This window comes from Bidens hawaiensis, unplaced genomic scaffold (assembly GCF_021521415.1).
Source record: "Bidens hawaiensis isolate Kalapana, Puna unplaced genomic scaffold, B.hawaiensis_p1.1 tig00035909_1, whole genome shotgun sequence".
NCBI lineage: Eukaryota > Viridiplantae > Streptophyta > Magnoliopsida > Asterales > Asteraceae > Bidens > Bidens hawaiensis.
In genome coordinates this window covers 61,771-88,086 of record NW_027496250.1, presented here as the reverse complement: position 1 = coordinate 88,086, position 26,316 = coordinate 61,771, and the positions used below count along the sequence as shown (strand labels likewise).

At 41.4% G+C, this 26,316-nt stretch overlaps 2 protein-coding genes across 2 annotated transcripts; both read right to left on the bottom strand.

The window, feature by feature from the left end:
- Positions 1 to 2,421: 2,421 nt before the first annotated feature.
- LOC143587863 (protein FAR1-RELATED SEQUENCE 5-like) lies at positions 2,422 to 5,903 on the bottom strand. Its single transcript, XM_077069031.1, has 2 exons — positions 3,681 to 5,903; positions 2,422 to 2,972 (listed from the first exon to the last, which is right to left on the bottom strand). Exons 1-2 carry the CDS (start codon positions 5,865 to 5,867, stop codon positions 2,799 to 2,801), a joined length of 2,361 nt encoding a protein of 786 aa, XP_076925146.1. The 5' UTR covers positions 5,868 to 5,903; the 3' UTR covers positions 2,422 to 2,798.
- A 16,550-nt stretch (positions 5,904 to 22,453) lies between these two features.
- On the bottom strand, positions 22,454 to 23,587 carry LOC143587865 (uncharacterized). Its single transcript, XM_077069032.1, has one exon. The coding sequence runs from the start codon at positions 23,585 to 23,587 to the stop codon at positions 22,454 to 22,456; it is 1,134 nt and encodes a 377-aa protein (XP_076925147.1).
- Between the last annotated feature and the right edge of the window lie 2,729 nt (positions 23,588 to 26,316).

Below are 26,316 nucleotides of genomic sequence, written 5' to 3'. Positions count from 1 at the left end.
TAGCTTTAGCTTCTGGATCACTGATCTGAGTTGTCCATCGTATAAGTTTGTATCATCATCGATATTAAGCCATGAGATTCAGCTTTGTCTAAAGGAAACTGAATGCAATGCTACACATATAATGAATCATAGCTTCTTTTAAATACAAAAGCTAGACAAAAGCAAATATGTATAAGCTGCAGACTCAACCTAGACTCCCTGAAAGTCGAAGACTCCAATTGCAGCTTTGGTCCTCCCATGTCACACTCAAGATCTGATCTGAATACTTACCCAAGTATGTATTCTGATAGATATCCGATTCAGATTAATGGCGATGGAAATTGAAAATGAATTAAGTAACATAAACCGAAACTAGAATTGATATGAAGAAGATGATCCTGTCGGATCTTACAGACTCGATAGACTAACACCGAAGTGTTCCCGGGACTGTGCCCTCTCTCAATGCCAAGCAAAGAGCCTAACAACTTACTAATATCATTCCTGTCCTCCCTAATGAGTTATTAACCTATTTATAGAAAAGGAAATTACACTTAATACCCTTCTTAAATAGACAAATGATACTTAAGACTAACTATAGCATGATTCCTATCATATTCAGACTTCAACCTAGCACTTGGAGAACGCGTTGGGCGCATTCTCATGATATAACAAATATAAGGATGGCAGACGCGGGCTATTCAGGTTCAAACGAGACGCAACTATAAATTTGGGTAGCCTTGTTCTTACTACAATCAACATAATTGACTTCAAAAGAAGATACACCATTCGCGATCACTTTTCAATAATTCGAGTGGCCTATCCGATCTGTAGCCTTTCATTCCAACATGAAACTTTTTAAAGCATGCATCAACTTTTGTCTGATAATTGTTCTAAAAAGAGGGTTACTTAGTCTTGTATTCGAGTTGCCTATTCGAAAGGTAATGCATTGCCCAATCAACTTTTCAGAAACATTAACAATCAGAATCTTAAACAATCGAAGAACATAATGCTGGGGAATTTGTACAAGGATTTACATAAAATATTATTTGGGTTGAACATTAAAAAATATAATATATGAACTAAATATACTTAAAGCATTTAAACATGTGATTGATATATACTTTTTCTTCGTGTGACAAGATAAGTTCATATGCTATTAGCCGTATCATCATTGTTAGACACACTACCAATTCCCATCATTCGGAATAGGGATATTGGTTTTTAATACTCCCAACTTTTACTCATTGGTAGATAACACTCTCAAGTTACGTTTTGTCTTCCATCACTTCCAACTTGTAACTTATTTTCTCCTGCCACTCCTCAACCTAACGGGGCCTAACTCCGTTAGTTTTTTTTGCTGATGTGGCAAGTTTTATTTGATGTAGCATAATTGTAATTTCAACCCTATTATTATAACATACTCTTAATGAAATAAAAATGCCTGATATAATAACCAGAGAAGTCAACGTCCACCACCACCGCACCTCTGCAACCACGCCGAAACCTTTACCCACCACCACGTTCATCCCCGTCAGCCATCGCCGGAACCCACAACCACAATGATTATCTTCTTTGTCGACCACGATAACTTTTGGTATTTTACCCCTTCATCTCTTTTAGCACTGTTACAAACAAAAACCTTAATCAATAAAACTAAAAGAAGAGTTTTTAATAATACCATTGAAGCTCACCTAGAACACCTCCTCCATCCATTCCTCTCTATGTTTCCTTCATTGAAATTATTCAAAGCTTCAAGATTTTGCAAGAACCCTAACAACCAGTTGAAAATGATGGGTGGCTAGGCTTAAATCTCATACAAGAAAAGCAATTTCATCACGTTGTAAACCCCTGTCAGCCATGGCTTCACCGGAACATCGGTTTTCTCGCCGATAACAGAGGGTACCACGATTCCCATTCATTGAATTACGCGTGATCCCGTTCACATCCGGGTGCTTCTTTTCTAATTTGCTATTCTTGTTCATCAATAACGTATGATAACGGCCGTAGCCGTTGACTGGAGAAATGGAGTGAGGCGGCGTTGGCTGTAGACGGTTCAATGTTGATGAAGAGGGTTTGTATAGATAGATGGCTTTATTAAATTTTTATTTTTAATAGTATATTTTAAAATGTTATTTATTGGTTTTTAATAAATACCATGCCACATCATATAAAACTTGCCATGTCATCAAAAAAATTAACGGAGTTAGGTCCCATTAGGTTGAGGAGTGACAAGAGAAAACAAGTTAAAAGTTGGGAGTGGTGGAAGACAAAACGTAACTTAGGAGTGTTATCTACCAATGAGTAAAAGTTGAGAGTATTAAAAACCAATATCCCTTCGGAATAAAGGTGCACAAATAGGGTTCTGAACACAAACTGGTTCGGGTTACAAATTGGATTTTTGTTCACCTCTAATACGGAATATTACTTGTACCGATTAAAGGAGAATCAATGCATGGTAAGTGATAAAAAAAGACCATAAGCCATGCTCTCCATTCAACTTGAGACTTCACCATAAGTAAATGAAAACACAATGTTAAATCAAAAACATAATAAATGAACCTTTAACTCATTATTTCTGGCATTAAGCCGCAACAAATAATTTAAGTTCCAGGTATTATATAACAAGTGTCGTCTCATAAAGTTAAAAAAAGAGGATCAACAGAATTATATAAACACTGCATACATCCATCCATACATATATGTATGCATGCATGCATGTATGTTGGGCATCCAATAATCCTTTGAAGGCAGAAAAAACCCAGCAAAAAGTGCCCGGTACTATGAAAAAAAATTAACTATAAGATGTTGAAAACCAACCTTCACAAGCAATCTTTCATGCTATACTTCATGAGCTGCACTTTAAGCAACAGCTGCTGTTTATGTTCTTCAGTGTCTCTTAATACTGAAAGCAGATTGGTCCTATAAACTTCACATTTGCGCCTAGCACAATCCAGTTCATTGGTCAGTTGTTCAATTTTCCTGTCCTTCTCATCCTGCACAGAACCACAACTAATGATCATAATCATGTTATATGGTGGTGATATTGATAAGATACATATTGTGATTCATAACCTATGACCAGTATTAACCTAACATCCAGAACACATTCAAGAGAAACTCAATATGATCTAAAAGATACATTTTGCACAATAAATTAACACATTTATAAATTCAATGCAAGTTCATTCCCAGTTAATCTCCTTTCTAGAATCTGCTTCCATAAGTTAAGCTCCCTTATACTGCCAACCCTAGAATTCAATTTTAAACTAGAGTGATGAAACTATTGTTATATCACATCAATAAAAGCAATTTTAGGAGGTTGCAAACAGTTGAATATACTTTGGCATTATTTAAACTGATTAACTTTTTTTCATGGAAAAAGAATAACTGAATTCTTTTTCCATTTTAGCTAAATCTCTTATTTTACCCATTTAATATGCTATCAATAAATTATAACCCTAAATAAACCATTTCCACACAAACGGGTCACAATTACTCACATTAATCTCTAACAATGATACACAAAACAAAGAATTCTCCTTTTTGGGAAATGAAAGGAAACTACTTTTAGCATCATATGAAGAAAACATCAGTTATCATAAGAAAGATCAAGAAAGCTAAACAAAAAAGAAAAGAAGTATCCTTGCAGGATTTAAGATTTGGAAAACAACAGGCAACTGGAAAGATGATAAGAAACTAACCTCTGATATATTCTGGTCCAAACTACCAAGGTGATTTACACTACTTTTTGTCAGTGTTCCATTACTTCTAGAATCTTCCCTGCTACGCGCATTAACCATAACTCTCTCTTCGTTTTTCACAGCCATTGCAACTTTCCTTGCAGCCTCTTCCAATGCAGCCATGGCTACATTGTATGAGTCAGCAGACTCGGCCTCCTCTTCCACAAACTTAAACGCCTCGTGCCTAAGTGTATTATATCTAACAGTATGCGACTCTAAATAACTAGAAAACGTATCATTAACTCGTTCTTCAAGTACAACACTCCTCTTAGCATTCACAGTCCATCTCTTTAGAATATAACCAAGGGGAAGAGTAAGAACATTTGTCACTCTGAAAACCGCCAACACATGTCTGCATAAAAGACCTGAAAACTCAAACATACAGCAGCTGCAAGTAGCTCTCATTTCTAGAACATTGAAGCTAACACGGTAACATTTATTATCCTCACCAAATTTGGATACTTGATAAGTTGTGACCTCACCATCATCCTCAACTTTTGATGCCATTAAAGTAAGTGTCCCAACTAACTCTTCTTGAAACCTCATAAATATCTTTTTTGTGTAAAGTTCAGATGCCTGTTTCTCCATCGGGGATGGGGTCCGCAAAGGAGGGAGTGTGTTCATTGTATCATAATCTGCTTTAACCTCTTTCTCGTTACGGCTCTCTAATGCTTTCTCATACAGTTTAACAAACTGATTTAAAGTAGTTGACGCGTTAATATATCCATCAAAATAAGAGTTCATGCTATCACTCCGTTGCGTTATAGACATTTCAGCAAAGAACGTGTCACGCAAATATACCGGGACCCACTGTCTGCGTGAGGAGTATATCGCTTGAAGCCACTCATGATCCCTAAGATCATATTTATCAACAAGAGGCAACCAACATGCTTCAAATTCATCCACCGAGTCGGATAAGTTCACACATTTATGAAAGTCCGCTTCAAAATTCGGGTACTGAAGAAACACATGAGATAGCTTCTCTTGACACTTCTTGAAGATATGCCACTTGCAGAACCGATGACGCGTGTCAGGAAATACATGCATGATTGCTGACTGTATGACAGTGTCATGATCTGTAGTGATTGACACTGGGGACCGGCCCGACATTGCTGAAACCCATGTTTTAAACAGCCATATAAACGAGGACTCAGATTCGTTCAACAGAAAAGCACAGCCAAATAACACAGGCTGCCCATGATGGTTAATCCCAGTAAAGGGTGCAAAAGGCAAACGGTACCTGTTTGACCTGTAAGTGGTGTCAAATGTGACAGTATCACCAAAATAAGTGTAGTTTTCTCTCGCTTTACTATCAGCCCAGAAAACATTACCTGTGAACTGTTCATCCTCCCCTTGAACAGCATAGAAAAATGACGGATTATCAGCTTGCATTTGCCTTAAATAATCAATAAGAACTTGTATGTCACCTTCTAAACTCCTTTGGCGGTTATTCCTCATGTAATTCCTACAATCAACCTCTGTAAACCCTACTTTACTGATCCCACCATACTCTTTAATTAGAGCCGACATTATCCTCCTGGGCCCCATCCCAGCAGCCTGCAAGGTATCTATCAGAGTCTTAGCGGGACCCGAGATTTGTCGATGCGACCGTAGGCAATGAACCTGGTCAGGCGGAACCAACTCATGATTATGTTCTTTAACAAACGTCGACACAACCCATTTCCCCGAATCTTGAATCTTCACAGACATCGAGGCTTTACAACCAACACGCGTGACCGTGCGCGGGCGTTTAATCTCTCTGTACTTGGTCCGCTTCTCGTTTAAATTACGAAACCCTTCTTTCGCGCAAACGAAGGAGCGTTGTATAATAGCACCGTCCTTTCTAGACCTACGAGACGAGCTGACACGCGTGCTGAACCCTACACGGCGTGCATACGAGTTGTAGAACCCCTTGGCGGCCTCTTCAGACTCGAACTCCATGCCTTCATAGGGCTCGAGTTCCAGGTCAAAGCGAGGGACGTAAGGCAAAGTGTCGATGAAGAAACCGCCACTTCCACTGGCAGTAGCAGTGATGGTTGTTTCCATATTGGGAGAGTCATCAGTCATGTCATCATCATCGATAATAGTGACCGACTCGTCTCCGCCGACGCCTAATCCTATATCGAATTCGATGACCTCGTTTTCCATGTGAAATCTAGGGCTCAATATAAAAGCAATTGTAAATGTAATTTACTTAGTTGTAACTGAGGTGTTGTAAAAATCATGGTGAAAACTAAGGTTTGGAGAGAGGATCAAGGGCATGATTGAATGTGTTGATAAAAACAAAAGAATTGGATTTGGATTGAGCAATGAGGAATTGAAGATAGTAAGTAAGTAATTAGGGTTAAAGTACCGGAAAAGAATATGTAATTAATTAACAACGAAATCGCTTCTGGAATCGGTGGTTAATAACTTACTCCTCCTCTTCTTCTTCTTCTTCTTCCTGCTCAAATCGGTGGTTATAAGTTTTATACTTTTCCCCGAAAACAAAACAAGAAAACGAACCGGAGGTAAAATTTGCACGGGAAGAATAGATAGACTCGGTGGGTTCGAGCCCTACAGAGACAACTGGTGTTAATAGGGACGTTCTTGGTCCGATTTTAACAGTTTTTATATCCTAAACCAAACAGTTAGTAACAATTTTTTTCAAAAACCAAAACCGAAACGTTACTAACGATTTGGCTCCAGTTTGATTTCAAAAAGCTCGAGGCTCGAAGCTCGGGCTCGTGGCTCGCTCTATAAAAGCTCGAATAAAACTAGCTAAAAAAACTTGATTTGAAACATTCTGAGTTGAGTTGGCTCATTTTTGTAATCAAGCTCGGCTCGACCTAGGCTCGGCTCGATCATGGCTCGGCTCGTTGGCTCGATTTAAATCTCATTTAACTTCAAAATCAAGCTAGAGCCTTAGCTGAGATGCCTCGTCTAATTCTCGAAACCACCCTGGCTCGACTCGGGCTCGACTCGTGAACAGCCTATATACAAGCTGTCAACAGTTAAGTTTGTACTATTGTTTAATTTAGCTAACCCATCCCGGTGCAAAATTCTTCATTATAAGAGCATCTCCAATGGTGTGGAGATGTTTGAAATAAAAACTCTTAAACTCTCTCCTACTCACCCACTAGCCTCACTCAAACCCTCATTCTCTCTCATTTCTCCTCCCTTTTTTTCTTCAAAACCGTATTGAAATTTCAATACACTCCCCTCTATCTCTCTTTCATATGGCCACTCTCTCCTTCATCAAGACTCTCTCTCTCTCTCTCTCCTAACTAGGATTCAATATGGGTGGATAATCTCCTATTAGAGATGCCCCTAAGAGGTCTTCATCTGTTTTAACTTTTAACCTTGATGATCAAGAGTAGTACATGAGCCTTTTACTAGTATATAGTTTAAACATTTTTAAAGAAAAAAATATCTTTGTTAAATATTCGTGAACAAGTGGAGGATAATATAAGTTAGTTTATAACTATGAAGACTACAAATGGGATAAAAATAGTGCTAAAGCAAAGAAGTCAAGAAGCATGTGTCACAACCCATTTATAATATGCCCATAACCACATGAAAAATGGAAGCTAAATAAGTAGCTTACCCGACTTTGAATTAAATTAAGCATAACATAAATATATGTAATATTTTCAAAAAGCTAAATATCCTAATCAAACGGTCTAGTCCGGTTTTATACGATTTGTTTTCGGTGTAAATCACAAATCAAACCGTTTGTTACGGTTTGAAAATCTTGAAACTGACTGACCAACAAAATACTAGAGCTAAAAACCGACTGTCAAACCAAACCAATAACCAGTTTGGACGGTTTCACAATTTAACCCAAATCGTAGACACCTCTAAATCGGGTTGATGGGTTATGAGTCGACATTATTAATGTTTATTTGGGAATACGGGTGATATATAATGATTTAGTAACATGTTAAACAATAAATTATTTCAAGTCAACTGAAATATTTTTATAATTCATGTCATTTTTTTCAATGAATACTCTTAGTTTTATATATTTAATTCGAGATTAAAGGGATAAAATATTAAAGAATGAGTAGTTATAACGAATAAAGTTAAAGAAGCAGTAAATATTTCATATGCAGATTTAGTTTCACGTTAGAAATTGCCGTCATTAAAACCTAATAGTCCCAACAAAATGTTTTATGGTTGGGTTATGATAAACGATCTTTGTATTCATGTTATCTCTTCGTTTGCTCTTTCTAACATTAGAAGATCACATAATAATCATATAGCCTTTAGTGACTTAGATATTAGTTGTAACATTCCAAAATTTTGGTTCAATTTTGACAACTTAGAAAATATAAGGGACTCAAAATATGTAATGGAGGATGTGAAATAAGAAAAGTGGATTCATCCCACATTGGTGAAAGAAGAAAATGTAATTATCCCGCACGTGTGTAAATAAGAAAAGAGAACTTGCCATATTGATAGTATACAAAACTCGTGAGCTCCATATATGGAAAAAGATACCACAAAATAATATTATTATATGGCAAGACACTTGGTGGTCTTAGCAAGGGTGCAAAACATCCAACGCGTAAGCGCACAGGCATTGGCACGTGCTCGAGTGATGGGCGCAATGTGGCGCTTTATTGGCGCTCTTTGCACTTCGCACACTCGCATCACTGCGAATTGCTTGAGAGCCACCTTAGTATTTTTGTGAAAGTAGAGGGACTAAAAGTGAAAATTCTGAATTTTCAAATTCATCGCGCTACGCGACGTAACCATTACGACCGAGTGACACGTGGCAGACCTAAGGTTGATGATGCAACCCTAGTAGGCGGTGTCGCACTACGCGACGGCTAGCACCCACATCTGTCGCGCTACACGATGGATTAATATAATTAAGGAAGCTAAAGGCCCCGTCGCACTACGTGACGACCAACCTTAATCTCCGCCGCGATACGCAACGACGTGGAATTTCAGCCTATAAAAGGGGCCCTCACGGCTCTCCTCTTTTCACACCAAAACACACATTCCACAAAACACATTTTAATCTCGAGAAGCATGTATTTCTTGAAGTGTGTGCCAAGCTCCGAAGGTCTGACGGTTTAAGCCTTAGAATGCGTTATAAAGTATAAGTAATGCTCGATCAATCTTAGGCGTGTAACTCAAAATACCCGTGTAAGGTAGGGGTTCCGCTTAAATATTATTTTATTATTATTATAATGGCTTAGACCATAGTCGGGGGTATATCCCAAACCTTGATTACACTTAAGCATAATATAACTTTTCATAAGCAGAGGTTATAGTAGGGCTGTTCAAAAAGCTCGAGGCTCGGAGCTCAAGCTCGTGCCTCGCTCGATAAAAGCTCGAATAAAACTAGCTAAAAAAACTTGATTTGAAACCATCTGAGTTGAATTGGCTCATTTTTTAATCAAGCTCGGCTCGACCTAGGCTCGGCTCGATCATGGCTCGGCTCGTTGGCTCGATTTAAATCTCGTTTAGCTTCATAATCAAGCTAGAGTGTAAGGCCCCGAACCCGGTAGCCCTACTTTAGCGTCGGATTTACTCATAAACACAGTTCTTCAATCAGAGTTTATTAAAACTTTTCGCGGAATATAAAACATCAATCATTTGTTACAAAACGTTAAACCTTTTCTTTGATACCATAACACAAAACTTTATATTTAAAACATCTTTACTTCTTTCTTCAGATGCCAGCCGTTCAATCCATGCCGTGTGTCGTCCTCATGCTAACTCTGTAATCAGCTCACCTGCGTGCATACTAAAAGTCAGCTACGCTGAGTGAGTTCTAGTTAATCGAACGCCATACAATACATACACATACATACATATCCGTAGATACATATCCATACTTCACTAGTTACCCTTCTGTTCTACATACACACTTACTACCATACATACACACATATTTATAACCACTAACCTCAGTCTACCGTGAGTACGTTCATAGTCCGCCGTCTATACCTGTACTCAAGGTCGTGAACACGTAAAAGGTCCGCGGTCCTTACCTATGTTCACCCTTTATGGTACGTGCAAGGTCCGCAGTCCTTCCCTATACCATCCTACATCCACAACACGTACAAGGTCCACAGTCCTCCCCTATGTTGCAACCTAAACCATAGCACGTACGAGGTCCGCAGTCCTCCCCTATGCTACCACAATACAACTACAGCACGTATAAGGTCCACAGTCCTTTCCTATGCTGATGCCTATCTATAATACGTATAAGGTCCGCAGTCCTTAACTACGTTGTCGTCTATTATCTGTAACGCGTATAAGGCCCACCGTCCCTATCTACGTTTACGTCTATCATCTACTTTACGTATAAGGCCCGCAGTCCTTAACTACGTTTACATCTATCATCTACTTTACGTATAAGGCCCGCAGTCCTTAACTACGCCATCACCAGCCGAGTCTATGTCCGACAAAAGCTAGAGGGATTTGCCATCCTAACTTACTATGTCGAACGTAGAACTCACATACCATTCGTGTAACTGCATACACCTACTTCACATATACAATAATTACATCATAGCATAAGAACACCCTAGGCGTTCTTTACATCATTCATTTAACAACCATACCTCTTGTCGATACGTGCAATATCCGAAGATCGTTCACGCCCCGACAAGTATTCATTTGTAATGTTCATACATCTTCGATGTATAATATTCGTACCTTTATTTTTGACCTGACAGTACGCGCAATATCCGAAGATCGTTCGCGTACCGACAAGCAACCATTCATATCCATCACATATATCACATATGGCATACACTTATCACTTAGGATAAATGTATTAACAACACATCGAGTATGCACACAGCCCCGAAAACATAACACATAAATGGGGCTAGAAACTCACCTGAATACTGTTACGCTCTCCGTTAATAGTTATTCCCCTCTTGAGCTGCGCACGGCTAACTGTATAATATTTACACGTATCAATTAGCTACTACTACTTATGTTGCGTTTCTATCTTTATATGACCCACAACGAACGGGGGTCCGGGGGCAGCGCCCCTGGTAGCGGGGTTCTAGGGGCGGCAGCCCCTAGCGGGGTCCAAGGGGCAGAGCCCCTGGCTGGGGTTAAGCTGCCAGGTCAGCTTGGAAAAATTTTATTTTCGATAACTGCCTTAACACCTTTTCCATTAGGTTTTTAATTTATTTCATAAACGAACTTCACTTCAGGCGAATCTTGGAAACAACTTGGTTCTGGCTTGATTCGATCGAATAGGGACATATTCGATCGAATCTGAGACACATTCGATCGAACTAGACACACACTCGATCGAACCAGTTGGGAAAACTCGTTCGGCTTGGTTCTGGCTTGATTCGGTCGAATAGGGACATATTCGATCGAATCTAAGGCACACTCGATCGAACTAGACACACACTCGATCGAACCAGTTGGGAAAACTCGTTCGGTCGGACATGGCACTTGTTCGATCGAATAGGAACTCGTTCGGTCGGATATGAAGCTCATTCGGTCGAATAAGATGGAGACCGTTCGGTTGCTTCCCTATTCGGTCGACTGGACTTGTTCGATCTACACATTCGATCGAATGGACTGATTCGATCGACTGATTCGATCGAATGAGTCTGATTCGACTCCTTCAAGCTGGGCGACGGAGAAACCCACGGGTTTTCCAGATTTTCCAGATTTTTGACCCAAAATCGAAGTTTTTGACATGGAAATGCTCGGGATTGAAAGGGCTATCGATTCCTAGTACTTTTAAACACAAAAGCTTGCATTTTGACACCAAAACAAGGCGGTTTTTGACCCGAAAACTCAAGTTACGTTTTTGCTCGATTTGAGGCCGAAATGGTTATGAAAACGGATGATTTTCGAGAGGGACTTACCAAAAACGATTAGGAACAAGATTGTGGACTCGGATTTGTGATTTGAGAACTTTCTCTCTCTAGCTTCTCTCTCTAGAAATGAGAGTGTTTGGGTGGGTGTAAGTGAAGGAAGATGGTGAAAATGGTGGAAGTGTCAAGAACTTTCGTTTATATACTACGGGTTTGGTTAGGCTCGGGTTGGCTTCCTACGGGTCGAGACAGGCCGAGTTCATAAAATAACTAAGCCCAAGACCCGTTCCTTACTCGACATTAAATAACTACAACGTGAAATTACTAAACATAACTTTCTTTATTCAACATTATAAATTTTAGGATGTTACAAGTCTTCCCTCCTTAAAGAGGTTTCGTCCCCGAAACCTAACTTATTCCCTAAAAAGGAAAACTTCTTACATTTACACGTTTTATAGAAATGCCTTCGCTTTCTGAGTTACCCTTCCTACTTCCGACTTTACAGCCATCGAATGGTGGTCATGTGTTTTAGCTATTTAAGGTAGCTTGTCCATGAGACCCTCGATGCACCAAGACTCATCTCATCCTTCTAAGGGTTTCGATTAGTACTTTTAACACTATTATCTAAAACAACATTTCACCATAACATAATAATCATTCTTAACCAAACTCAAAATAATTACACGCCACAGATAAACATAAGTTTTAGACCTTAACACAAAACAAGTTCTTAAGCAAATGTAATTTAATAAAACCATTGCATGAGCAATTATTCCTTCATCAGGTGTTCCTCTCTGCAGTTTCCCAAAGTCTTCATCCTTTCGCACCTACCGCCCCTGATTCCTTGCAATCCCTAGCCATGTGGTCAGCTTTTCCGCATTTGAAGCACTTTGGACGATCAGGGCATTCTCGAGAATAATGCCCACTCTTTCCACACCGATAGCACCTGTCTGTCCCAGTCTTGCATTCTCCCAGGTGCACTTGCCCACACGTCTTACATGCATCCTTGTTCCCAACCTTGGCCTTCCTCTCATCAGTTGTTGTCACCATATCGCCAGACCGCTTAGCAGAGGTAGCCCATTTCTTCTCCTTCTTTTCCCCCACCACCACATCGTCCTCAGCCAGGTCAGCATAAACCACTTCTGCAAGTTCAACAGCAGAGTCAAAAGTAGCAGGTTTATTTGCCCTGACCAACATGCGGACTTTTTGTGGCAATCCCCTCACATAACATTTGATTCTTTTGACCTCATTGTCAACCATATCAGGCACCAATCTAGATAGTCGGCTGAATTCAGTAGTATACTCACGATGCGTCATCATACCGGCCTTCAAATTCAGGAACTTCATCTCCGTCCTTTCAACCTCTGCATCTGCACAGAACTTCTTCATCACCAACTCTTTCAGATCGTCCCATCTCAACGCCTTGATCTCATCCCTAGTCTTTCTCTGCTCCACACTTTCCCACCAATACATAGCTTCTTCCACAAATGACTGAGTAGCATAACCCACAGCTTGGTCGGGACGGCATTCGCTAATGCGGATAACCTTGTCCATAGTGGTTATCCATTGGAGAGTAGCGATTGCATCTCCCAACCCAGTTAGCTTCGGCGGGTCGCATCCTTTGAAGGACTTATAGCTGCACCCACCTTGTCCTCTTCTCATATCATCGACTTTCACAGACTTATCCTCGCTCGAGGCCCCTCTTTCTCCTTCCCCAACCTCCTTACCATCACCCCCTGCCCCTTCAGCAGTTCGCTCACGGCTTCCAGCAGATCCTTCGGGATTCAGGTTCTTCACAGCAGCAACTACAGCTTGAACAATGGCTGCTTGAACTGCAGGGCTAAGTTGAACTTCTTCATTGTTGTTCTGGTCTCCTCCAGCTGCGCTTCCTTCATCTTCGGTGTGGGAAGCTTCTTCTACCGAGGGTTGCCGGACAAGACGAGGCCTGCCACGACGTCCTGTGCGACCCCCAGTTCCCACAAATTCTCCAGCTCCAGCCATCCGTATTCTAAAAGGGAAAAACACAAACATCATCACTCAAGGAACTATTTAGTACAAGGATAGTAAGGCTAACAGGTAATAACAGTGGCCAGTTGTGATTAGCTGATCACGTTACTTTCCGTGTCCTATACACTTCCCTTTATGAGTCTATTTGTGCTGGTTCTACTTAAGCAGCTTGTCAAATCAAACAATCAATTATTCCTATCCCTGACGCTCACCTATCTTTCTTTTCTCATTATCATATATCATTTAATCATACACTTTACCTTTACTGATCTTGCTTGAGCGACACATGGCATTCTTGAACTGGCATCTTCTTTCCTTTCTTACTTAAATCCCATTTTCTGTTCGAGTCTAAGCATGTAGGATGCTTAAATCTCTCGAACTTATGCTCTGATACCAACTTGTAAGGCCCCGAACCCGGTAGCCCTACTTTAGCGTCGGATTTACTCATAAACACAGTTCTTCAATCAGAGTTTATTAAAACTTTTCGCGGAATATAAAACATCAATCATTTGTTACAAAACGTTAAACCTTTTCTTTGATACCATAACACAAAACTTTATATTTAAAACATCTTTACTTCTTTCTTCAGATGCCAGCCGTTCAATCCATGCCGTGTGTCGTCCTCATGCTAACTCTGTAATCAGCTCACCTGCGTGCATACTAAAAGTCAGCTACGCTGAGTGAGTTCTAGTTAATCGAACGCCATACAATACATACACATACATACATATCCGTAGATACATATCCATACTTCACTAGTTACCCTTCTGTTCTACATACACACTTACTACCATACATACACACATATTTATAACCACTAACCTCAGTCTACCGTGAGTACGTTCATAGTCCGCCGTCTATACCTGTACTCAAGGTCGTGAACACGTAAAAGGTCCGCGGTCCTTACCTATGTTCACCCTTTATGGTACGTGCAAGGTCCGCAGTCCTTCCCTATACCATCCTACATCCACAACACGTACAAGGTCCACAGTCCTCCCCTATGTTGCAACCTAAACCATAGCACGTACGAGGTCCGCAGTCCTCCCCTATGCTACCACAATACAACTACAGCACGTATAAGGTCCACAGTCCTTTCCTATGCTGATGCCTATCTATAATACGTATAAGGTCCGCAGTCCTTAACTACGTTGTCGTCTATTATCTGTAACGCGTATAAGGCCCACCGTCCCTATCTACGTTTACGTCTATCATCTACTTTACGTATAAGGCCCGCAGTCCTTAACTACGTTTACATCTATCATCTACTTTACGTATAAGGCCCGCAGTCCTTAACTACGCCATCACCAGCCGAGTCTATGTCCGACAAAAGCTAGAGGGATTTGCCATCCTAACTTACTATGTCGAACGTAGAACTCACATACCATTCGTGTAACTGCATACACCTACTTCACATATACAATAATTACATCATAGCATAAGAACACCCTAGGCGTTCTTTACATCATTCATTTAACAACCATACCTCTTGTCGATACGTGCAATATCCGAAGATCGTTCACGCCCCGACAAGTATTCATTTGTAATGTTCATACATCTTCGATGTATAATATTCGTACCTTTATTTTTGACCTGACAGTACGCGCAATATCCGAAGATCGTTCGCGTACCGACAAGCAACCATTCATATCCATCACATATATCACATATGGCATACACTTATCACTTAGGATAAATGTATTAACAACACATCGAGTATGCACACAGCCCCGAAAACATAACACATAAATGGGGCTAGAAACTCACCTGAATACTGTTACGCTCTCCGTTAATAGTTATTCCCCTCTTGAGCTGCGCACGGCTAACTGTATAATATTTACACGTATCAATTAGCTACTACTACTTATGTTGCGTTTCTATCTTTATATGACCCACAACGAACGGGGGTCCGGGGGCAGCGCCCCTGGTAGCGGGGTTCTAGGGGCGGCAGCCCCTAGCGGGGTCCAAGGGGCAGAGCCCCTGGCTGGGGTTAAGCTGCCAGGTCAGCTTGGAAAAATTTTATTTTCGATAACTGCCTTAACACCTTTTCCATTAGGTTTTTAATTTATTTCATAAACGAACTTCACTTCAGGCGAATCTTGGAAACAACTTGGTTCTGGCTTGATTCGATCGAATAGGGACATATTCGATCGAATCTGAGACACATTCGATCGAACTAGACACACACTCGATCGAACCAGTTGGGAAAACTCGTTCGGCTTGGTTCTGGCTTGATTCGGTCGAATAGGGACATATTCGATCGAATCTAAGGCACACTCGATCGAACTAGACACACACTCGATCGAACCAGTTGGGAAAACTCGTTCGGTCGGACATGGCACTTGTTCGATCGAATAGGAACTCGTTCGGTCGGATATGAAGCTCATTCGGTCGAATAAGATGGAGACCGTTCGGTTGCTTCCCTATTCGGTCGACTGGACTTGTTCGATCTACACATTCGATCGAATGGACTGATTCGATCGACTGATTCGATCGAATGAGTCTGATTCGACTCCTTCAAGCTGGGCGACGGAGAAACCCACGGGTTTTCCAGATTTTCCAGATTTTTGACCCAAAATCGAAGTTTTTGACATGGAAATGCTCGGGATTGAAAGGGCTATCGATTCCTAGTACTTTTAAACACAAAAGCTTGCATTTTGACACCAAAACAAGGCGGTTTTTGACCCGAAAACTCAAGTTACGTTTTTGCTCGATTTGAGGCCGAAATGGTTATGAAAACGGATGATTTTCGAGAGGGACTTACCAAAAACGATTAGGAACAAGATTGTGGACTCGGATTTGTGATTTGAGAACTTTCTCTCTCTAGCTTCTCTCTCTAGAAATGAGAGTGTTTGGGTGGGTGTAAGTGAAGGAAGATGGTGAAAATGGTGGAAGTGTCAAGAACTTTCGTTTATATACTACGGGTTTGGTTAGGCTCGGGTTGGCTTCCTACGGGTCGAGACAGGCCGAGTTCATAAAATAACTAAGCCCAAGACCCGTTCCTTACTCGACATTAAATAACTACAACGTGAAATTACTAAACATAACTTTCTTTATTCAACATTATAAATTTTAGGATGTTACATAGAGCCTTAGCTGAGATGCCTCGTTTAATTTCAAGCCCGAGCTCGAAACCACCTTGGCTCGACTCGAGCTCGACTCGTGAACAGCCCTAGGTTATAGTGAAAATCATATTTCTTTAAGATTAAGAATCTAAAAGTTTTATATACATTAATATTTCTTCATGAAGAAGAAACCCAATATAATGTTTCTTCATGAAGAAGAAACAAAACATATAATTAGTAAATAAACAAAGGGACTAAATATCCAAATGTTTTATATAAACAAATGATTGTCAAGGTTTAAAGCTATATAAAACAGACTAATTGAGGAAGGTAACAATTAGAAGTAGAAATCATTAACATAAACGGATCATAAACAGAAAGGTGAATACACCCTAAACTTTACAAACTCTTTGAGAGTTAAAATGTTTGCATAGGATCTATGAATCTTTAAAAACCTTGTGTTACAATAAAAAGAAACGGACACTCTGATTAAAAGTATGCATGTGTTTACCTGAGGCCATGCAAATCATCAGCACGCCTCTAGAAGTCTATTGGGCTGTTCCAAGAACTGATTTTGTGTATATGTTTTAATTGTATATGTACTTAGGGTAATTACAACCCATTCAGTTGGGTTCCTAATGATTTGTCACAAATGTAATATTGTGGTTTCACAATTGTATTGAAAACAAGAGTCAACGTCATTCACGGGCTATGTGCTGATGTATTTTCCCCATATATTTAAGGGAATCAATAAGGTTATAATAGACTTGAAGTATGATTAAAAGATTGGAGATTTAGTCATTAGATGAAATTTGATGGCTCAGATATTTAATCAGAATGTTATTGAAAAACATATTTTTAAAAGACATGCATTTGAATTATCAAACGGGTATTTAAGTCCAAGTTTTCAATATAATAATATTTTATTCAAAGACTTCTGATAAAAGAACGTATCTCAAATATATATGTATAAAACATATATCAACTAATGTGTCATACGCTTAAGCCCTAAATCGGGGTGTGACATTAGTCGATCCAAATAAATCTTGATCAGGAAAATTTATCAATGCTCCTGAATCAAGGGGTTATTTTGATGTATGTATCTTGATACGACATGTGTAATCATGTGATGTCATAACATGTATTTCATCTTTAATCTATCTAGATGTTATTGAAATCATTTTTTTAATTGTATTTGCTAAATTGAATATAAGTGGTCGCATGATTAGAATTGTAGGATTATCTGAACGTAAATATAAAATATTGTCTCACACAAGGAGTGTTGCATAAATAAAATAATAAATGCAAAGAGTTTCATTCGATTGGTAAACAGGGTTTATGATCGTCTCATCTGATAACTATTTGCCATGTCGCCCAACTATTTTTTTTCTGTATTTCTATTTCAACCCATAGAAACCATCTGCGATTCGATTTCAATTGCTTTCGTACTTCCTCCGAGGCTTTAAAACTGAGAATTAATAAACTCCCAAGCTTCCTGAAGAAACACGGATCCGATCCCCTAGACGGGTTATGGATCCAATGAGTCCACAGGGTAGGATACGATAACAACTAACACGATATAAGCACAACTTTCCAAAGTCCAGTGACTGGAACCTGCAAAACAGACACCGTGAGCTCGTTACGGGAAGGACAAGAGGGGGGTCTTCCCGTAACCACCCTTTGGCGTGAGAATAAGTACAGTTCTGAAGAGAGAAAGTACTTAAGTATTTAGAGTAGATAGTTGGGAGTGAATGAATACCTCATGGAGATTGAGAGAGTATTTGTAGCCGAAGAGTGTGGGAATGTAACTGGGTTAGATGTCCCTTTCTAGAAGATGCTCTCGTAACCACCTGGACACGTGCCCTCATATGATAGGCTGAGCTATACATTGCATGTGCATGAGCATAACAACCTGGACACGTGTCTTAATATGATATGACGCTATGTGACCCTGGCCATGTGCCCGGTTATAACAACTTGGACATGTGTCCTTTATTTATTGGTTGAGAGATCACGTATTGCCCAAGAAAGCATCTTGGTAAATCTTCTAGAAGGCAAATGGTTATTTACAGCTGTCCTGTTGGCATTTCCTCCTGGTCATCTTGGCGGGTGTATGTGCTATCATGCAGATGATGTCTGAGGGTGCCTGAATGCTTCCGCGTGTGATATAAGAATGTTCATCCTTTTTATGTGGGTGATCCATATGTCCCGCGGGTGCCTTGTGAGGAGCATCCCTCCGACCCGCGGGTGATATTTAAGGGTATTTGGGTCTTTTTGGTATCCTACCTCTATAAGTCCCCCAGTCCAGTGTTTCTTCCGCGAGAAGTTTTTATGCGGGTGAAATTTTGGACTTAAGATATATTTGAGGGTTTTGAATTTTGGAATTTGGTAGAAATATCTTTTGTTGGTGGTGTGGATAACCATGAAAAAGGACAAGTTGACCAGTTGCAGGCGTGTGAACAGATGATGGGGCGTTTATGCCGGCTGTCACTGTACCCGAAAGTACACCTTTTTCTCTTTTTCGAATTTCCCGCGTGACGTGGCGTTTGCTGGGTGGATGACAACTTTCTCTCTCCACTGTTCGTATCCCATCGCATTAACTGCGATGGGTATAAATAGGAGAAGTTGTCATTTTATTGAAGTTTTACTGCCTTTGATATATCAATTCTTCTTTGTTTTCTCGAGATCGTTTATCGATATTTCAATTCTCTTCAAGATTGCTCGTTGTTTTCCATTTATAGTTGAATCGATGGCTGGTGACACAAGATCTACTGTACCAAACATCTATACTGTAGAGGTTAATTGGGATATCTCTGAGTACGAAACATTACTTCGTACTTATTGTATCCCACCAGAATGGGGACCGGAATTCCCTAATGTCGGATCCGTCGCAAGCATGCCTCCTGCCGGAAAGATGGCAGTATACTCGGATTATTTTATTTATGGGAATTTTCGGTTTCCGATAACCAAATTTCTCATGAAGGTATTAAGTGCTTACAGGATCCATTTATCCCAGTTACATCCTCTTACACTTATGCAAATTCGACACTTCGAATTCATGTGTACGGCGAAGGGGATGTTGCCTCGAATTCACCGATTCCCCGTGTTCTATCGGATGACCAACCGTGGCGGGTGGTTTAAGTGCAGTCCAATATCTGACAGGATCATTGGCATTGTACCTGAGGGAGGTTCTAAAGATTGGCGCAATAAATTGATCTGGATTTCGGAGGACGTCGTTCCAGATGTTATGTTCCATCGTCCGGCCAACGAGGCGCTCCCGAAAGTTGTTACGGCTCCTCACGAGGGTCGGGAATGGTTCCAAACCTTGGTTTCGGAACCATCTCCAATGTGGGTTCTGCCCAAGGAGGCCCTAGTATGGGCAGGTATGAGCCGCCTGTGGCCATATCCAGGTTTGGAGCATGTCTTTATGGGCGTGAATGAACGTAAGTTGCATTCCTTTTCCTCCCTTTTTATTTTCATATGAAACGTTTTGACTGACTTCTTATGCGTTTTTCAGGTGAAGGGCCCATGTTGAAAGCCCTTTTGAAAATAGGGGTTGCACGGGTTAGGGTATCCGTGACGCGAAAGAGACGCCTGTCCTAGAGAGGACACAAAACCAATTTCTCTTCCCTATGAAAGTGTGTGCTAAACCGGCAGCTTCAGAAGCTATCTTCCAGATAGGTGCGTATACTCTTAACCCTTATCCGCTCAACGCTCTTACTTCTGATGGGGTAATCGTCATTCTTTCTTCGAGTGACGAATCGACATCCCAAGAAGAAGAAGACTCTGATGATGCTTCTGAAATTTCATCTGTCTCGCATCTGTTGGCAGAGGGACGAAAGTCCAGCAACAAAGAAGAAACAGACACAACGTCCTAAGAAGCAAAGAGTCAGCCTTGCTGAATGCATGAAGGGGATGGCTGGTAATTTGAAATAACGCCGTTCTTTTTGCTTCTGTGTTTCAACCAATACTTATATGTGGTTTACTATATAGATTCATCTGAGGTTGTTGGCGGAAGCACTGTATCAGACAAATTACGTCCCCAACACCTGAAGACGGGAAACTACCATCTCCGACTCCGGAGTAAGAGGATAAGCCACCGACTCCTCCGTCTGAGGAGAATCAAGAGGACCCGCTTCCTCCGCCGGAGACTGAAGATCCTTTGGCTTATCTTTTTGGGACTGGAGATGGTTCTAGTTCCAAAGGAAAGGATCCTGCCATGGACGAGGAGGCACCGAAAACGCAAGAATCTCCTCCTCAACCTCCTCCACAATTTTCCCTCTCATCTTCACCATTTCCCATGGGTGAAGTGGGGGATTCTTTTTCTCGACGTCCCTTACCGAATGTCGAAGGTGTGGCGACACGTGATGCGCCCCCTCAATCCTCCTCTTTTTCTTCGCGTTGGTCTTTATGCCAGAAGTCAACATTTTTTTACACGGATGTGTGCCTGGAATATCTGAAAGGAGGTCTTCCTCCTGCGGAGAGGGAGCGTCAGTGTGGGCGTCCGCGCCAAGAGTTACTCACCTCCTACTCTTATTGCCTAGCAAACATTGTCTCCACCAGTCAAGAATTATGTCGAGACTGGTTAGGCATGAATGAGGCGTGGGAGGATTTGGAGGTTAGAGCAGCCCAGGCGGAGAAAGAAGCCGCTGAGGTTATGAAAGAAGCCAAATATTACCGCTTGGCTGCTGATGCTGCTGAGCGATAGCTAGCAGATGCGAAGACGACATTAGAGGCTGAGAAGGCCCGTCGCTCAATCGCTGAGGGTGCTACCGCTGCTCTTCAGCAGCAATTGGATGAGTGTAAAGCCTCTATGTAAGCTCTGAAAGCCGAGTTATCCTCTAAGGATGAATGCCTTGCCGCTCTTGCAACCAAAAACAGGGAACAAGCCTTAGAGTGTGTCGGGCACAAAATGGATCTTGTCCGAGCCAAGGCTGACAAAACATGGTTGTTGGTAGAAGGGGTTCCCCAGGTAATTCTTACTTCTTTTGAAATCCGTTAAGGTAAATAATCATATCCAAAACAGTTGTTCATATTTGTTGCTAAAGCAGGTTATTGCCCACATCCGGGAAACCGATGAACTTGGCAACTGTCTCGCAGCTCTTTTGATGGCGTCTTCTCAGGCTGGCCGCCAGACGAGTTTTTGGGAAGGTTTTAAATTCGCGGAAGAAAATAGACTTCTCGAGGAATATGTCTTGCATGGCCAGGTTACTGCCAAAATTCTTGATGAGAAGATGAAGACATTTGACAATTTGAAGTTCACTATTGAAAATAAAATCGTCGAGCTTGCAGACAAAGAAGATGGGGTTGAACAGTTGAAGGCGCTCCTTGCAACTGCCAATGACGATCAAGAGGATGAGGAAGATGAAGATGCAGCATTGTAATTTTATATTTTTGTAGATTGTATAATTCTAGCTTCCTTGTAATTAACATCTTTTTGTAATCCCATTTGCACATATATAAGAAGTTTGTTTCATCTGATACACTTTGTCTTATTCTTCATAATATAAGTGCTTGTAGGATCTTTTTATTTGTCAATAAAGGATTACATCATTCCTGCTATACGGACATATAAATCCGACGCGGACCAGAACATGTATATTACATATGACTAGAATGTGGGACTAATAGATTTTTAATAAAAAAGGCATAAGCCAAACGAAAGTACAAGAAATGACATTACATGTCCTTCACTAGTCTATTAGGCACACAGGCCAAAAATAAAAAGTAAATAACATGTCTTGTTAGATGTAGCATTTCTTTAACTGTGCCACATTCCAAGTTCTAGGGATCACAGTCCCGTCCAACTTCTCTAACTTGTAAGCACCCTTGGATAACACTTGTTTAACCTTGTAAGGGCCTTCCCAAGTTGGGGCTAACTTGAATGGTGGCTCTTGGCCGGAAGCTTCATTATTGCGGAAGACAAAGTCTCCCGCATCAAATGTGCATTTTTGGACCCATTGTCACTCACAAGCTCTAGTGGAAGACCAAATCGACAAATTATGAATTCCCAAATGAATTTCTTGACACTTGATGCCGTAATGGATGCGACTGGTTTGGCTTCCACCCACTTGGTGAAGTAATCAATGGCCACGATTAAAAATTTGACACGTCCCGGGGCTTCGGGAAAAGGTCCCATGATGTTAATAGCCCATTTTTGGAATGACCAAGCGGAGGTTACCGGGACAAGTTCATTCTTCGGTCGCAATGTATTGGGAGCGTAACGTTGACAAGAATCACATTTCTTGATTTCCTGTGTAGCATCCAAATGCATTCCCGGGCAGTAGTATCCGACATTCATAAGTTTTGCTACGACCATTCTCGGGCCCGCGTGAAGACCACAAACGCCTTCATGAACTTTCCTAATCAAGTAATTCGCGTTCTCGGCGTCCACACACCTCAGGAGCGGGCCGAGGAAGGATCGTCTATACAAGACGCCATCTTGCATTTGGTAGTTCATGGCCATGTGCCTTATCTTTCGAGCCGCGACCTTCTCTTCTGGCAGAAATCCTGATGATAAGTAAGCCATGATTGGTGTCATCCGGGATTCTACGCCAGTCAGGATTACTAGAACTTGGTTCTGCAGGACGGATGGGCGATCCAAGACTTCAACACGAATGTCCTTAGCAAAGTGATCGAAGTTTGTTGAAGCCAATTTGCTAAGGGCGTCCGCCGACTTGTTCTTACTTCTCTTGATATGGATAACTTTGCACGAAGAGAATTGGAGGATCAAGTCCTTCACTTGTGACAAGTATGAAGCCATTACATCGTTTTTAGCTTCGTAAGTTCCATTAATTTTCCCTGCGATCAGCATGGAATCCACCTGCGCTTCCAGGTGTTTTACCCCAAGTTTCTTGGCTATTCGTAGGTCTGCCAGAAAGGCTTCATACTCCGCCTCATAGTTAGTACTTTTAAAGTCTAACTTGATGGCGTAAGTAAACTCATGACCTTCGGGATTGACTAGCCTGAGGCCTGCGCCAGATCCCTCATTACTAGATGCTCCATCCATGAACAATGACGAGACTTGCCCTTGTTCCGGTGGTACTTGGGGTTGTTGTTCATCTAAGCATTCTTTTTCTTTGTGTTGCGGAACTTCAGTGACGAAGTTCGCCAATACGGCCCTTTGATTGCTGGTCTGGTTTTATACTCAATTGCATGTTCACCCAATTCGATGGCCCATTTTGCCAATCTCCCAGACAAATCTGGCCTGCTTAATACATTCTTGAGTTTGTATCCCGTTAACATGTTAACGGGATGACCTTGGAAATACCTGCGGAGCCGCCTGGCAGCATAGACCAACGCCAGAACCAGTTTTTCAAGCATTGAGTACCTGGTTTCTGGGTCTGTCAACGTCCCACTGACATAATAAATTGGGGTTTGAACGTTCTTTCTGTCTGTCAGTGGTACGGCCCCAATGGCGATGTTAGTTGCTGACAAATATAGTGTCAGAGGTTCACCCACATGTGGTGCTGTTAGGGTAGGCAACTCCATTAAGCATTTTTTGACCTCTAGGAATGCTTGTTTAGCTTCCGCGGTCCACTTGAAATGTGCCTACTTGAGGCAATTTCTCAAAGTTGAAACGAACGGGTAAGATTTAGCTGCGTGATTTGCTAAGAATTTGTTTAGTGCAACCAATCTTCCGTTAAGTGTCTGTACTTCTTTAAGGGACGAAGGGGAAGGCATGCGAGCTACTGCCTAGACCTTATCCGGGTTGGCCTTAAAACCCGCGCCTGCAACAATCACTCCTATAAATTTTCCCTCTTCCATTCCGAAGGAACACTTGGCTGGATTCAACTTCATGTCTATACTTCTCAAAGTTTCAAATGTTTCTTCTATGTCTCTCAGCATTTGATCTTCCTCAATGCTTTAATCACAAGATCATCCATATATACCTCCAAGTTTCGACCAATCTGTTTTTTAATTGCCTCATCCATCAATCGTTGATATGTAGCAACCACGTTTTTTAAACCGAAGGGCATCATCTTATAGCAGAATGTGCCTTGGTCTGTGCGAAACGCTGTCTTGTCTTCATCACCCACCGCCATGCGGATTTGATGGCAGACTTTGTAGGCATCTAGAAAGCATTTAAACTTGAATGGGGCTACAACATCAACTTTAAGATCGATTTTCGGCAATGGATAACAGTTCTTGGGACACGCCTTGTTCAGATCTTTGAAATCTATGCACATCCGCCATGTCCCATTGCTTTTGGGGACAATGACTGGATTGGCGACCCAAGTCTGGTATTGGATTGGGCGGATGATTCCAGCATGTAAGAGGTCCTGAACTTGTTCATTCATTGCTTTCGTTTGTTCCGGACCCATATTACGCTTCTTCTGTACTATTGGAGTAAACGCTGGGTTTACTCGAAACTTGTGCTCTGCAATCTTCAGCGGGACCCCAGTCATGTCCGCAGGCTGCCATGCGAAGATGTCGATGTTTTTTTGTCAATAACTGCTTTAAAAATGTCCTCACTATCTCAGAGATAGTGGGTCCAATCGTTACAGTTTGATCTAGGAACTTTTTGTTTAATACCCATTTCTCAGGCTCAGTCCTCTGAGCTTGCTTCGGAATTTTACTGGGTTTCGAACTCTCTGTTGCAAAGCAGTGTCGATTAACATGAATGATTTCTACGCGGGTGTGGGTCGGAACTCCTACTGCACCGTAAGCTGTAGACGGGTGAGCATTAAAGTCACCAATTGCCTCACGTCCTAAAATGATATCGTGCTTGGACGTTGCTGGCAAAACCAAAAACTCAACCTCTTCGGTTCTCGAATGAATTCCATCACTGAGAGTGACCGGAAAAGATATCACCCCTCGCTGGTGCATCACCTCACCTCCAAATCCAGATACAGGAGCATGAATGGGTTTCAACCTCTCCTTATCTTCCACGTCAAGCTGATCGAAGCACTGTTCGTACATTATATCCGACGTACTACCAGTGTCGAAGAAAACATACTGAGCGATAATGGCCAAAGAGGGCGGTGATTATCAAAGGATTCTTATTACAAGGGCCTCCTTTAACTCGTGGAAAAATCACAGGCTCATTCTTCCATTCTTCATCCAGAAATTCTCTCCTCTTCCCGCCAACCTTGTGTCCACCTTGAATCATATGAACATTTAGGTCTTTGACTTGCTTTTTGGGCGGGCCCAAGTTATCTCGCGCGGGAGCCTTACCAGTCCCTGGTCTTGCACCTTTGACCAAGTGTCCCAATTTTCCCGATTTCACAACCGCCTCAATTTCATTTTTCAAAGCGACACATTCGTTCGTACTATGACCTATGTCGTCATGAAATGAACAATGTTTCTTAGCATCAAGGAATGATCTCCTTCTGAGTGGTTGCGGTTTCCTGAAGTTCACGTTTTCAGTAGTGAGAATTTCTGCAGGAGTTTTTGACAGTGGAGTCCATTTGTTAGAGCCACGAGCTGAGGAACCCACTTTGTTTTTGTTGCCAATCAAAGAGCTGGCATCGAATGATTTAGGCGCCTATGCCGATGGCTGGAGTCTAGACCAAATTGTCCCTTTTGCCTGCTTGTTTGACCGCGGGGTCTGGAATTCAACCTTTAAGTTCTGTTTCTGATTATTGGTTGCCAAAGTCTTTTGAGTACTTGCGAACAGCTTCGCCACAGACATAATTTTATCCCAAGATGTGGGCATGCCATCTCTTCCAGTTAACGTCCAAATCAATTCATCACTCATCACATTTTTGCGGAAGGCTCCCCGCAACATGTCCTCAC

What these genes read in the sequence shown, in the direction of transcription:
- LOC143587865 (XM_077069032.1), bottom strand. Translation starts at nt 23,587, where the DNA reads ATGGATGGAGCATCTAGTAATGAGGGATCTGGCGCAGGCCTCAGGCTA.
- LOC143587863 (XM_077069031.1), bottom strand. Translation starts at nt 5,867, where the DNA reads ATGGAAAACGAGGTCATCGAATTCGATATAGGATTAGGCGTCGGCGGA. An exon ending in TGGACCAGAATATATCAGAG is followed by an intron (nt 2,973 to 3,680) that starts GTTAGTTTCTTA and finishes GGTTCTGTGCAG; the next exon opens with GATGAGAAGGACAGGAAAAT.